The sequence below is a fragment of the Nomascus leucogenys genome, chromosome 15 (genome assembly GCF_006542625.1).
Source record: "Nomascus leucogenys isolate Asia chromosome 15, Asia_NLE_v1, whole genome shotgun sequence".
NCBI classification, from domain to species: Eukaryota; Metazoa; Chordata; class Mammalia; order Primates; family Hylobatidae; genus Nomascus; species Nomascus leucogenys.
In genome coordinates, this window is record NC_044395.1 from 80,913,847 (window position 1) to 80,929,258 (window position 15,412).

At 45.1% G+C, this 15,412-nt stretch overlaps 1 protein-coding gene across 7 annotated transcripts in view; it reads left to right on the forward strand.

Annotated features, from left to right (window-relative positions):
* Positions 1–15,412, forward strand: part of NAV2 (neuron navigator 2) — a 773,799-nt gene that overhangs the window by 731,320 nt on the left and 27,067 nt on the right. For 5 of the 7 annotated variants that reach the window (XM_030829723.1, XM_030829721.1, XM_030829718.1 and 2 more), the window contains 5 exons: positions 1,227–1,372; positions 4,174–4,346; positions 12,003–12,156; positions 13,333–13,495; positions 14,227–14,327. In XM_030829723.1, coding sequence (XP_030685583.1) covers positions 1,227–1,372; positions 4,174–4,346; positions 12,003–12,156; positions 13,333–13,495; positions 14,227–14,327 — 737 coding nt within the window. Of the gene's footprint in view, positions 1–1,226; positions 1,373–3,758; positions 3,768–4,173; positions 4,347–12,002; positions 12,157–13,332; positions 13,496–14,226; positions 14,328–15,412 lie in introns of all 7 variants that reach the window. The other 2 variants (XM_030829719.1, XM_030829724.1) reach the window with 1 other exon arrangement.

Here is a 15,412-nt window from a genome sequence, read left to right on the forward strand (position 1 = left end):
ATAATAATATTAACAGTAATAGTAATCATAGAAGTAGTATGGAGAGCTAGGATTTATGGAACACTTACTATGTTCTAAGTGCAGTGCTGAGTGTTTCAATGATTTCATTATCTGCTTTTCTTTCTACAACAATCTTGTAAGTGTGATTCTGTTCTTTCCTCATTGTACTGATGAGGACACTAGTGTTCGTAGATGAGAGTCACTTTCTTTTTCTTTCTTTGAGATGGAGTCTCACTCTGTTGCCCAGGCTGGAGTGCAAGTGGCATGATCTCTGCTCACTGTAACCTCTGCCTCCTGCGTTCAAGTGATTCTCCTGCCTCTGCCTCCTGAGTAGCTGGGACTACAGGCGCATGCCACCATGCCTGGCTGGTTTTTGTATTTTCAGTAGAGACAGGGTTTCACCATGTTGGCCAGGCTGGTCTCGAACTTCTGACCTCAAGTGATCTGCCTGCTTTGGCTTCCTAAAGGGCTGGGATTACAGGCATGATCCACTATACCCAGCCGAGAGTCACTTTTTAAGGTCAGGGAATAGGGAGAAACTGAAGTGGGGCTAGAACCTGATGAGTTGGTTTGACCCTACAACCAGTGTTCTCAAAAGACCAGCCTTTAGGTGTAGTTCTGTCCTTATGAGAAAAACTATCTGCAAACTTCATGTCAGATATCACACATTTTCAGTATCGGTGTTGTTTAGTCTATTGGGCCTCCTGAAAAAGTGATAATAGCTTTGAAATGGGAAGGATTTGCAAATGAGTTGGCTGGACAGAGTCAAGGGAAAGGAATATCCAGATAAAGGGATAGCACATGGAAGGGCCCGTAGATGAGGCAGGCATGGCACTTCCAAAGGGCTGCAAGAAGGCCACTGTGACAGGAGCGCAGAGAGCAGGAGGGGGGCGGCTAGCAATGAAGGTGCCAACTGCTCAGTTCACAAGCACATTTCCACGCCTATCTAAAGCTTAAGAGCTGGTGTTGGGGAAATTCTCCCTACACCTCCCTTGACTTCTGTTTTGTAAAGTGGGGAGAGATACACCTCATTTAATTGACTGAAGAGGGCAATGCACTCACCTATTCAAGGATCTTAGAAACAGCTGTAGGGAACAGAGATGATGTATATGTGGAAAACACCCAGTAGTCCTCAGGTGGGTGGGTTTTGCTTAAAGGGCAAAATCCTGAGGTAAAGAATAGGGCTCAGGCTGGCAGCTGCTGATACACCCTGCCTTGGTCTTCAGGAAACGGCACTGCCCAGTCTGCAGACCTCCGCATCCGCAGGCAGCACTCCTCAGACAGCGTCTCCAGCATCAACAGCGCCACCAGCCACTCCAGCGTGGGCAGCAACATAGAGAGTGACTCAAAGAAGAAGAAGAGGAAGAACTGGGTGAGTGCACACCCACTCTCCTGGGGACTGACGGACAGAGTCAGTTGCAGAACTGGCTGCTGCATCCCCCCAGATAAAGTCCAGCCCAGCTACTATCTGTGGAACATAGCACTTTGGGAGTAGATCCCAGGAAATGGTCTGTGGATGGGTTTTTACTAAAATCAATATTGTACTCAGCAAAACACTAGAATCTATAACATCCCTACCACCTTGTATTTTTTTCTCTTTCATGAGACTTTTCATAAAGTACTCATCTTTCATTTCATATATGTGTCATTTCTTCCTCATTATATGTTGGCCACAAAGTTTCAGGTACTAGAGCAAAGTTATTCTTAAATGATTTCTTCATAGATCCAAAATAATTTTTTGAGCATATTGCTAGTTATCCCATCTTTAGCTATAATCTTTATCTATTTATTTACACAAATGCCTAGGGATAGCATCAAACCAACCCTGTCTTTGAAAACTTTTTGACCATGTCCTATAAATAAAAGTTTCCTAATGTCAGGGTTAGAAGTTAGCAAGTAGTTCTAAACCAGGGGTTGTACTTCAAATAGCAAGTTTAATAGAATCACTCTCCATTACAGTGTTTCTCCATGTGTTCATAATCCCAATGAGTTATTTGAATTTCTGTACAGTGGTGCCTTGAGTGGTTTTTTCCACTCTCCCGGAAAAATTCCACCCCCCACTCTCCATCCGGTTTTTTAGTTCTTCTTTAAAGGCTATAGAGCTCTGACTGAGATTTGCTATCCCTTGTCTTCAGTGCAAGAATATCTCAAGTTGATCTGGAGTTGACCAGTGGCTCCTGTTCCCCATTTGTGCTGACGGCATCCTGTTTCACTAAGTAGCTTCAGTGTCCTCATTTCATTCTGTACACTTCTCACTCATTTTGTGTTATCTTGGATGGGTGGCAAGGTCTAGTGATACAGACGTCAGGGATTTAGTGATTTTGGTTGTCAATGACTTGCATTGGAAGCAAGCTAAAAAGCCAGTTTAGTGTGACCCTCTCTTCTTTCTGATTAAATTTTCTTTTTTAAGTTACTAATGGCTCTTAGTCAACTTATTTGTTATGACTAAACACAGACAGGATTAATTCATATTGCTGTCTCTAATATGCAATCAATAAACATGGTCTGCTTTGATTTTCAAAGTGAGGAGAGAGATATTTTCTATGAAAAATAGTGGTTATTCCATTTTCTTCAAGAAATAAAACTTGCTTATGTTGCTTTAAGACAACTCCCGGTTATCAGTCAAATCAGGGAAGATGGATAATTGGCATCCTCAGCTAATCCCAAAGCTTAGCTCTGTCTGATCTTTGTAATCTCCTCTTCCACCTGGCTTTTCACCAGAGGTAGAGGCAAGGATTTCAGTTGATGGCTTGTGTCCCTAATCCTTCTGTTTCTGTGACTGCTCTCTGGAAATATTATCAAAGGTAGGAAATGGGAGAGAAAAGGGATCTAGATTTGCCCACAAGCTCGACATGCGGTTTATTATAGATGAAACCTGTTGATGGGAGGAAAATCTCATCAATTTTTAGGATGGCCTGTTTTCTGAATTTTTCAGTGGCTAAGAAAACCCCTGGGATGTATTTTCACAAGGAAAAATGACTTTAGAAAAAGGAAATTACTTTTAAAAGGCCTGTTTTCAAGATGAAACATTAGTTTTTGGCCTAGAAAAATCTGATTATGGCTTTCAGAGAAGACATTGCATTTTAATTCTTTATGTTCTCATTAAAATGTTTAGGTCTCCACTTCCTGCAACAGAGGGGGTGGAAAAGAATTTTCAGATCCATCTCATAATTTGGGGAAATTGTGATATACTATTTCCTTTTCCCCCCATATGGTTAATAAATTCCTTTAAAATAACCATTTTCTGAGTAACAAGTGAGATGGCTAATTCGCTGCTTATTAGATTATCTTCTTATATACACAAATAGCAGAAACTCCTAAGTGGATAGGTTAAGGAGTTATGCAGCCATCCAGGGCCAGTGTAACAGTGAAGCTAGAATTGCTCAAAAAAGAAGACATCCTCTCCATCCTCCCCAAAAATTTAAAGCACAGAGAGGTGACTGACAAGAGAAAAGAAGGGAATGAGAAGCACAGGAAGGTGGGAGGCAGCTATTTCAGCAAGACAGGGAAAAGCTGGAAGAACTGGAATTGTAGAGGACTCCCCAACCTGCTATTCCCTTCCTTTCAGAAGGGAGGAACATGCCCCCAGTGCTTTTAAAGATTTGTGCGCCTACTGGAAATCTCCCGTGTGTGTGGTGTTTATTATTAGCCATGTTGTGTCTGAAAGTCCGAAGCTTTCCCTGTCACTGGCTTTCTCTGTTAAAAAATTGTCTTTTTTCCTCCCCCTTCCCCATTTTTGCTTGCATTTTCTCTGGCAGGTCAATGAGGTAAGCAAGACCAACTTTAATATCAGATACCAAGCTAACCCATCCATTGATATGACTAACCTCATCCGCATCCATCACCGTGTCTGAGCATCCTGCTTTGTTGCTGTGTAACCTCATCTTCCCAACATCCATCTGCTGAGCCAGGCTCTGTCTTGCTGTTGGCATCTAGTCTTGAACCAAGAGTAGGCATGGAATGTTACCCACAGGTGCAGTCCCTCAAGCTGGCAACACCAGTTAACTCTTCTTCCCTTAATGCACTGATTCAAAAGAGCTCTTGGGAACCTCTTCCATTGGTGGGGGGAAAAACATGGGACAATTAATTGCTTTTTCATATGCATGTCTCTGTTTTGCCAAGGCCTAAGCATTGGTTGTCCCCGCTGCAAGACTGACAGTCTTGTATATTCAGTTACGCAGCTCCTTCAAGCAAGCTTTCGGGAAGAAGAAGTCCCCCAAATCTGCGTCCTCTCATTCAGACATTGAGGAGATGACGGATTCTTCTTTGCCTTCCTCACCAAAGTTACCACACAATGGGTCCACAGGTTCCACCCCACTGCTGAGGAATTCTCACTCCAACTCCTTGTAAGTCTGTCTGTCTAGTCAGATAACATCTTTGGCCCCTGAGAACCCTCTCCAGTAGGAATGGCTAGGAGTCCTGTTATGACACATCTGCTCCTTGGGACCCTTTATGCTTTGCTTTAATAGGACTGTGCATGTTCTTTCAATGCTTTAGGACTGGGAAAGTTGAAAGAGAAAAGAAACTTAGGTTTTCGTTCTGACAGTGTCGATATCCATAACTAGCCGGTTGGCCTTAAGCAGGTTACTTAAGTTCTGTCTGTTTCCATACCTTTATAGGTCAATTTGGGCTGATGGTTTTTGTGTACATATCCTAGCCCTAAGAATTGAATGAGATAAATGGATATACAGGAGCTTGCTTCCTGCAGCAGTAAGAAAGGCTGGCCCTGCCCAGTAGGGCTGAATTTCTTTTGAGACCATGGTGTACCAGGTCTAGAATTAAAGAACTGGAGCACAGGTAGTGTGCAAGGAAAGTTACCAGCGAGATGAGACAGTGCATGGGAGAAGAGGGAAGTCATGGCCAGGGTCAGCACAGCCACTGAGACAGGGTTAGAGAAAGAAGTTTGGTTGTATAAACTTCAGTTTCCTCACTAGTAAAAATAGGGTTCATTATATCTACTTCACTGGATTCTTGGGAAGGCCAAGTTAAATACTATGCATGAAGGGCCTTTTCCATGCTGTTCCATCTTTCTTCATTCTCAGGGGGCCAGGTCTGTGGAGCTGACCCTAAGTCCACTTAACCAGCCAGCCCACTGAAGACAGCATAAGGGTCTTAAGGCCCTGCCTTAGCGGCTTACCAGATGGGTAGAGGGAGTAAGGCAAAATCAGCCTGTCCAGAGGCCAGGTCTTTGTAGTATACCAACTGCATGGGAGTGGAAGAGAGGAAACAGAGGATAGTAGGGTTATGACCTTTGTTTTGTTTTGTTTTTATTTTTGAGATGGAGTCTTGCTCTGTCACCCAGGCTGGAGTGCAGTGGCATGATCTCGGCTCACTGCAACTTCTGCTGCCCAGGTTCAGGCAATTCTCCTGTCTCAGCCTCCCGAATAGCTGGGACTACAGGCGCATGCCACATGCCTGGCTAATTTTTGTAGTTTTAGTAGAGACGAGGTTTCACCATATTGGTCAATCTGGTCTCGAACTCCTGACCTCAGGTGATCCACCTGCCTCAGCCTCCCAAAGTGCTAGGATTACAGGTGTGAGCCACTGCACCCGACCAGGGTTATGAGTTTTAAGCAACCTCACCCACTATTGAAACATGGCCCTGTCAGGGTCTCTACTTTACTGAGTTAGATGATCAATTCCTCTTTTCTTGGGGAGCACCATAGTAAGAGGTAGCCACAGGGATGTGTACTTCCTGCTGCTATGGGTGAGGGTAAAACTGAAGGGGGGAAGGAAGAAGGGCACTGAGGGACTGGACTTTGGTTTGGCCCTGTAGTGCCCAGCCCAGTGCCCTGTGTTATTTTGAGTGAAGAGTTAGACAAATGACTGAGAGGGTGTGTCCTCCTCCATCTGCAGAGTGCCTAAGGAAGGAGTAAAGAGCCAGTTGCCTGTGACTCTCACACATGCCATCATCCCAAAGCATCCCGACTCAGTTGTCTCCTGACCAGGAGAAAAAAACTCATCATGTCTTCTTTATTTATTGATTTGAACTTTTTATATAGCAACCTGTGTGAGCAGAGCACTATTCCAGATGTTCTGAAGAGATCAAAAAGATGTCAACCAAGCCAGGTGCAGTTACTGTCGCCTGTAATCCCAGCGCTTTGGGAGGCCAAGGAGGGAGGATTACTTGAGGCCAAGAGTTGGCAACCAGCCTGGTCAACATAGTGAGACTCTGTCTCTACAAAAAAAAATTTTTTTTGATCGGTCAGGCATGGTGTTGCATACTTGTAGTCCCAGCTACTTGGGAGGCTGAGGTAGGAGGGTCACTTGAGCCCAGGAATTTCAGGCTGCAGTGAGCTGTGATCACCCTGTACTCCAGCCTGGGTGACAGACTAGGCCATGTCTCTATTTAAAAGAAAAAAAAGTTAAACAGATTCTCCACCCCCGAGAAGAGTAAATACTAGTGGAGACATGACACAGTACAGTTCATTCTACTCCGGAACTTTCACTCTGAAGGCCCCATTCTCAGTTGTGGTTACGATAAAGTACAAGACAAAGTTCCTACTCATGGACCCTATACACCAAGAGAGGAGATGAATGTTAAACAAATAAATCCTGAATAAACTAGGAAAATTAAAGAGTGCTAAGGGCTAATGCTGTGAATTAAAACAGTGCTGAGACACAGAGTACCTTGGCAGCAACTGTAGATGGGGTGGTCAGGAAAGAGCCCTCTGAGTAGGTGACATTTCAGCTGAATCTGCATGCCAGGGGTAGCCACTGGGTTAGTTTCAGCGGGTAACATTAGCTGCTGTAACAAACGCAGCCCAACGCTCAGCAGCTTTACATATGACTGTTTATTTCTTGCTCACTCCAAACCCAGTGCAGATAGTCCTAGTCAACAGGTGGCCTGCCCTCTAGTGATGTAGGCACCGAGGCTCCCGCCATCCACAGGGCCCAGTCCTCTGCTCAATGTTCTGTGTCCAGCCAGTGGGCGTGGGGGTGTGGGGAGTGTAGAGGAACCTGCAGGAGGGTTTTTAAGGACCAGGCCTGGAAGAGGCTTATGTCGCCTCTTCCCAAAGTCCACTGACCAGGACTCAAAGCCATACCACCCGCAGCAGAAGTGAAGGAGGAAATGGGCTTTGGTGAACACATAGCAGCCTCTGCCACCCCAGCCTCCCAATGAGCAGGGCAGTCTTCCTGACCCAAAAAATAAATAACACAAGGAGCCTGATGTAGAAACAGGTTTGATGTGTCTGAGAGAGAGAGGGATGGACAGCGTGACTTCCCACATATGCAAAGAGGCTACAGCCACAGACATAGTCAGGGCCTGGAACATGCAAGCCTTTGAAGCGAATTTGCATCCGATTTCATGTATAATGGGTGGGTGTGGTGAAGTTTGAAACAGGAATATGAGATAATGTGAATCTACAAAGATCAGTCTCTGTTCTGTGTGTAAGGAATATGGGGAAGGGAGATCACCCAGGGGCTCTTAGCCACTCTGGCCCACTTGTTCTTTGAACATTCCAATCACACTCTCCACCTCAAGGCCTGTGCCCTTCCTGTGTCCTCTGCCTGGTATGCTCCTCCCTCAGATATGTATTTCCTTAGGTCTCTGCTCAATGTGACTTAATGAATAAGGCCTTGCCCATTCACTTGCATAAACCAACATTCCACCATGAGCCAGTGCTCCCCATGGTCCCTTTGCCCCTGCTTCATTTTTCCCCATTGCACATGTTGCCCCCGACACCTGACATAGAGGTTTTCCTTGATTATTTGTTCTCTGTCCCCCACCCCAACCCCAGATCTACAGTAGAAGCTCCATGGAGGTAAGTACTCTATTGGTTTTGCAGGCACTCAAATATTTGGTGGAATGAATGAGCCACTGATAACAGTGGTGAGTCCTGGGTGGATTTAGGATATATTCTTGAAGAAAAGTTGACAGTGTGTGGTAATGGATCAGATATGAGTGCAAGGGAAAGAGGAGAGCCATCCTGGGATATTCCTAGATTTACAACTTGAGTACCTGGGATGAGTGAGAGACACAGAGGGGGGCAGAGTGAGGAGTTGGAGCACTACTTTGGTTACATTAAATTTGAGATGCCAGCAGACATCCATATCCAGGTCAACCAGCCTGGACTTCCTAGAGGTATAGATTTGGGAGACACAGACTCATTGGTGGTATCGAAAGCTGGGTAAACTGGAAGAGTTCTCCAAGGGGTTGAATGAAGACGAAGATGATCAGAGGGCAAGAGGACTGAGCTCTAGTGCACTCTGATATTTGAAGTTCAGAAAGAGGGAGTTACAGCTGCCAGCCAGCAAGGTGGGAGGAAACCCAGCAGCAGAGAGGAGAAACTGTTGCTGGAGGGAGTAGGAACGCGGCCAGATGCTGCTGGGCGGTCAAGTAAGATGAGCAGAGAGAGGTGGTGATGCACTCAGCTGTGCGGGACCATGGCAGAACTATCCTCCAAGCCACTTTCCCCAGAGGAATCGGGCGGGGTTGACTCCTGGCTCCCCAGCCCTTTTCTTACATTCCACAGCATCCATGCACACTGGAGATGTTTGTTTTTGGTCTCGTTTTCCAAAGGGTAGGCTGAGAGCAAATGCTTGTTTCCAACCTCGAAGGGTTTGTAAGAATGTGCAAATCTAGATGTGAGAGGGAGTTCAAAGACAAAACCATAGGCAGAGGAGTCGGGCTTAGGAAATTCCCCAATCCGTGGGCGAAAGGAATGGTAGTTGTGGTAAGGCAACGTTTTCCCACACTCGAGGCATTTTAAAATTAGGTATGCCACCAGCCCTGACTGTGGACAAGACAGTGGAAAAAGGCTTGAATCACAGTTAAGGGACTGAGTAGGAAAAAACACACATAAGGTGTCTTCAGTGAGCAGTTTATGAAGTGGACAAGCATGTATTGAGCGCCTAATGGGTATAGTTCAGGAACACAGGCTCTAGAGCTGAGCAGACCTGCCAGGTTTGAATCTGCCTCTATCATTTTTAAATAGTGCAGTCTTGGGCCTGTTTGTCTCCATGTCTCTGCCTCCCCATTTTAAAACTTGAGATAATTACAGTACCTCTTCATGGAGTGAGTATTGTACAAAGGAAATGGAATAATATACTTCAAATGCCTAGCCCATTTGTTTAGGTATTCCATAAGCATTTGTTAGGTACCCATTATGTCAATGTGATCAGATGCCAGAAATGATGCAGAGAATAACCCTGGTCCCTGAGGAGCCAGCAGCCAAGCAGAGGTAATATGTTAAGTGAAATGAAATTATCAGCAATATAGCATAACTAGTCAGGGAAGGAACTAGGGGAGAAGGCTCTGTCTTGGACATTAGGATTAGGGACTAAAGCTTAGTTAAGGCTGCTGCAAAAGAAGTGTTTTCTTTTTTCTTTTTTGAGACAGAGTTTCGCTCTTGCCTCCCAGGCTGGAGTGCAGTGGCGCGATCTTGGCTCACTGCAACCTCGACCTCTCAGGTTCAAGTGATTCTCCTGCCTCAGCCTCCTGAGTAGCTGGGATTACAAGTGCCCGCCACCACAGCTACACCACCCAGCTAATTTGTGTATTTTTAGTAGAGACGGGGTTTCGCCATGTTGGCCAGGCTTGTCTTGAACTCCTGACCTCAAGTGATCCACCTGCCTCAGCTGGGATTACAGGCGTGAGCCGCCACGCCGGGCCAAGAATGTGTTTTCAACATCGTGTCTACGTTATAGGGCATCTGTCTCATGAGGCCTCATCATTGTGTGTTTCTGAGAGCTGGCTGATTCTGGAGGAGCATAGGGAGGACAAAGTCCTCCCAACACAGACTTTCTTCATTTCAGTTTGGTACCATTTGTAAAGTCAAGGGTTTGGGCCAAGCTCTACAAAGTAACCCATGTGATACATTCCACAACGTGAGTGCCAAGAAGGTATTTTCTCTCTTGCTGAGAGCTTTATGGGAAAAGGGTGAAGATCAGGTGAAGATGACTTGAGCAAGGTGCCTTATCGTGGAGTGCTGGACAGACCAGCCTCACATTGTGTCAGCCAGAACAGACTGTTCTCTGCAGTGAATCTGAGCCTTCAAGATCTGTGTAGGACATGATTTGGCTAAGAAGGGAGTATCACAGTGGAATTTTGTTCAGACTTTACACTCCATTTAAACCAAGAAACCATAGTCTTCTCAAGATAGACCCAGTTTTTGCAAGCTCCTCCTGCAAACCTCCCAAACCAAAGAAAAAAAAAAAGCGTGGTTCTGTCAGTAAACCTCACAAACCACAGGCTATTCAAAGCACAGAGAGCTGAGAAAGAAGGGATGCTGCAAATTCTAAAGACATTTCTCTCTCGCCCTTTTAGTCCTGAATCTATTGGCTTCAGTCTCTCAAAAGTGTGAGATGGAAATAATTAGATCATTTTCAGGAGTTCTTTGGGTTTTTCAATAAGATTTTGAAGCTAAGAATCTTTCTTGGTAACTGGTAACTTTTAAAAATATAAGGTGGTTTTACTGTGTCTCTCAAATCAAAAAAGTTGAGGTTCAGGTCAAGAAAAGAGCAACAGAAACATTTGGCTATTCAAGTGTTAAATTTTTCTTCCAGTTCTTTCTGCCCCTGAAATACAATTTCATCTCTTTTAACAATTTTATAAATCATTTTCCTTTGGGAATTAAAATTTCCACACCCTCACCCAGTTTTACAGGTCAGGTTTTGTTTGGCCCCAAACCCAGAGCTTGGGTCTTGGAGAGGAGACTCGTGTGATCATTTATTTCTGCAGAGACCACATGCTCATCATCTCCTTTAGACATAATCGGCTTCAGCTTTGTAACTTTATGAACTTGAGAATGGGGGTGTTCGGGGTTGTTTTTCTGTCTTCAGTCCAAGAAATGTCAAAGCTTTCTATTCTGGAGCACCCAGTAACCCAGATGCTAAGATCGCTGAAACTCACAGAACTATTTTTTTTAAGAGAACTATCTTTCTTAACATTGCAGTTCATCACGACTTTTATGATCTTCTACTTTGTGCTGATTTGCCAGGTGTTTGAAGAGCAAACCTAAGTAATTAAGAACCCTAACCTAGAAGAACCACCTCTTCAGAAAGAGGAACTCAACAGGGTCCCATGGTGACCTTGACCTGGTGTGCAGCAGAGAAAAGAAGATAATTAGCCAGGCTGTTGCAGAGTTTTCAGATACAACTTTGGCTTGCATGTCACACCGTCCCGTCTGTTCTCTAACTCCCTGAAGAGGTTTCCCTTCTTGCCCTGAGTGTGTTAAGCAGTGTGGGGGCTGAGAGAACTAAAGAAGGTTGATCTGTGTAGCCACTTTTAGGGGAGTGAGTTTTCAGAATGTGATCAGGAACAGATTAACACCTTCCACGCATATCTTTAGGTTTCATCCCCATTTTGGCAAATAAAAATCACCCCTCAGTTGTTTAACAAAGGAGTTTCTAATCTTTAAAACAGAAAGCTGACCCTGCTTCTCTGAGTCGGTTTGGAACTCAAGGGCATGTGGTGTCACGGAAGCCCAGCTGTGTACACATGGTGTGGGAGGGGGTTATCAAACTGGAAGGTTACTACTCTCTTTTGCTAGCTCCTGCTTATCCCTGTATTACTGGAATTTTGCTGAAAGGCACACCAAAGCCATTCTGATTGCCAGAGCTCAGCAAAGAAAGAATGTAGAGAATGAAATCTTGTCTCTAAAAAAAAAATAAAAATAAAATTTAAAAAGTGAAACCACAAAAAGCAGGAAAAGAGTGAAAGACAAAAATAGGAACACAGGAAAAGAGTGAAAGACAAAAATAGGAACAAAGAAAAAGGACAACAAATAGAAAAGTAACAATACGGTAAATAATAATCTAATTATATTAATGATTTTAAACATTGGTGGCCTAAATAAACCAATTTAAAGAAGAAAAAAAGAATACAGAGAAGGAATAAAGTCTGTTTTCAGGTGCTTTTGGTATTGTCACCTCCAGGAAGCACCAGGCAGCTGGTTATTCACAGTTACTGCTAAACAAACCTGATGATTGATGTGGACCAGTGTTCAGCAGGGGACTAAAAGGAGCTGCTTTCATCAGTAACATTCCTCTTTCCCTAGGATTTCAGAATGCATGGATAGTGAAGCTGAGACCGTCATGCAGCTCCGAAATGAGTTAAGAGACAAGGAGATGAAGTTGACGGATATCCGCTTAGAAGCTCTCAGTTCTGCCCACCAGCTGGACCAGCTCCGGGAGGCCATGAACAGGATGCAGGTGAGAGCCCAGGCGCATGGGCTGAGCTCAAGGCTGTCTATGAAGGAGCTCCCAGAGGCTGTTCTCCACTAAGCCCTGAGGGCTACATCGGAACGTGGTGGCAGCCCTCGCTTTCCCAGCCTCTATCTCTTTTCAGTCCCTCCCACACATTGCTCGAAGACCAGTCTTTTGGAAGAATAAGAGTACCCATGCTCTTCCTTTACATAATACTTTTAGTGACTCCCCTGGTGCCTGTGGCATGTGGTACAGTCTCCTTCACCTGGCCTTCAAGGCCTTCTGCAGGGTCCTTTCCACTGTCAATCCACACCACCCTCCCCAGCTCCTCTTCCCAGAATCTACTCGCCAGCCAGATGGAGTCACTGACTGCCCCCTTTGCATCCCTGGGAATTCCTCTTTCATATTGTTCCTTCCACTGGAAATATTCCTCTGCACATCCAAGTTAGACCCTTCCCTTAATGCTTGGCCTGATGCCTTTCCAGGTCTTGCAGCTGGAGAGTTAGTACCTTAATCTGAGTATTCTTGTAGATTTGTTCTTACAGCCCCTCCCACCTTCTGCCATGGAGTGAAGACATTTGGGTCTTCTGGGCTTTTTGCATACCTTTCTCTGGACATAGCACCAATGCCTTGCACATTGTAGGTTCTTCACGAATATTCATAGAATGAAAGATACCTCTGGAGTCTGCTGGGACCTTAATGGAGTTAGTGTTTCCCAAAGGACGTTCCCTGAAACACTCTTTCCAAGAGAAGCTCTATGAAAAGAGAACATCTCGATCAAATATGTTTGGAAAATGCTGCACACCGTGTGCCTCTGTTCGATTCATGGCGTAGAGGAGCTCATTAAAGATTCTGAGAAGTCCTGCAGGAAAGAAGCCTGTAAAAGCCAGAGTTGCACAAACCTCTTAGATCATAAGACTCTTTTTCACTTAACCCTCAAGCAGCAGGGTTGCATTTCAGAGGTACTTTGAAAGGCCTGTTCTCTGAATAGATGGACCTCCCATGGCAGCATGTCTTGTGTCTACAGCAGGGGCAGCAAACACTACTGAATCTGAGGGTGTTGTTCGCCTTGGGTGGGAGACCAGCCTGGCTTCTGCAGGGAACTTTCAGATCCTTCCTTCAAAAAAATCTTGTTCACATTACTTCTGCCTACTAACGGAGCTTCTCCATTACTCTTTGCAGAGTGAAATAGAGAAGCTGAAAGCCGAGAATGATCGGCTGAAGTCAGAGTCTCAAGGCAGTGGCTGCAGCCGGGCTCCTTCCCAAGTGTCCATCTCTGCCTCCCCGAGGCAGTCCATGGGCCTCTCCCAGCACAGCTTGAACCTCACTGAGTCAACCAGCCTGGGTGAGTGGCCTACAGGGTTTGGGGGCAGGAATGGACCTACAGCTGGCACCCTGATCTCTAAGCGAGAGCCCCAAAATAAGCAGATCAACAGATCAAATGGAGAGGCAACAGGCGTGTGTGCACTTGGGGTGTGTATGTGTCTGGGTGTGAGTCTGCTACCAACATGAGCCCAGCCGTTAGACTGCTCTCATGCTTTGCTCCAGCACCCCAAATTCTCCAAGCCCTAAGCTTGGATCCCCTCACCCACCATGCTGAGTTCTGTTTGATCCATTTTAAGAGGCTGACCTGCAAGCTGAATGCTGTACACAAACCCCATAGTAGCAGGTCCCAGTTGGGGCAGTGGCTTGGTCTGTGATCTTCCTGCCTTCAGGATGGATTCCAGGCTGGCGCAACCATCAGTGAACACAATCTAGGTTTTCTTTGTAAGCGTATTAAGGCTGATGCTTTTATTTTTTATCCATGATGCTGCTGTTGCTGTTGTTTTGGTTGAGTCTCTCCCTCGCACTTCCATCCGGCAAGGTGCATTGTCAGCCTGCTGGTTCTTTGGTTGGTCCACCATTGGTTTCTGTGATTGCATTCTCCATTTTTCCCTCTCCTCTTCCCCTACCCCCCAACCCCCTGCACCCTGACACCTGTTTGTCCCGCTGCTGTGCCAACCAGCAGCGGGGGTGTCAGGAAGCTGGCTTTGCTGTTCCCATGTGCCTAAGGCTGTTGATGTTTTCCATTCGCAGACATGTTGCTGGATGACACTGGTGAATGCTCGGCTCGGAAGGAAGGAGGCAGGCATGTTAAGATAGTTGTCAGCTTTCAGGAGGAAATGAAGTGGAAGGAGGTTAGTTGGATCCCTTTCCCTGCTCTGCCTGTCCCTCCCGCAGGTAGAACTACCTAGCTTAGTGATCTAATTGTAAAACCTCTGAGGTGATTTGGAAATACTACTAATGCTTCTCTTAACTAACCATAATCCCTTGCAGCATTCTGACACAAGTAAATTGTGCGAACGGCATTTCCCTTTCTCGTGTGCTTGAAAGTCTAATAAAGAATATTAAAAATGGTCCCACGTTTCACTTTCATGTAATTAACTAAACACTAACATCCGTTGGAAAGGGCCTTTCTGAATGTAATATACTCCCAAAGCACTTCAGAGGCAGCTATGCACATTCAGCATGTAAGGTGCAGAAATTAGCTGACCACATGCAGCAGACCAAGAGCACCAGTTTTATCGATCAGCAGTCACCAAGAGTAGACATCTTGGTAGACATCAAGGGATGGAGATGCCAAGCCCTGGGAGCATGCAGGTGGCTGAAGATAGAGCTAGTGGGGTGTCCTGACTCCCCAAGGCTGGGGAATCTGAGTTTTCCTAGTACGGTTTCTGTTCACTTCCAAAGTCTAGGAACTTCCAGAGTCTATACCACTGCCAGACACTATTTTGGGATGGGGGCTAGAGTTGATATTGAAAGTTGAATTTTAGCCAGTGATTAAAACCCAGTGATGCTTTGAATGACTATTTCTCGAATAAATGTGAAAAGGCCTCATGAGTCACCATTTCAAGTTCCCTTGAGTTTTTTGTTTGTTATTTCTTAGTATTTCTAGCCAACATGCTATTGTAGTTTCAGACAGCTAGGGAACCCACAGAACAAAGGGTCTGCAGCCAGACCTTTCTTAGGGGATTCAGCTTTGTGGCTGGCTTGCTAGCCTCACTATAGTGGGTAAGCTCAGCATTTTGGCACTTCCATTAGCATCATCTAGCCATGAAATATACAATAGATAGCTCCATTTTCAAAACATAGCTAGTAAAGTGATGGACTATTAGGGGAAACTCATTCTTTTTTATTTTCTTTTTCTTTCTTTCTTTTTTTTTTTTTTTTTTTTTTTTTTGGAGACAGAGTCTCACTCTGTTGCCCAGGCTGGAGTGCAGTG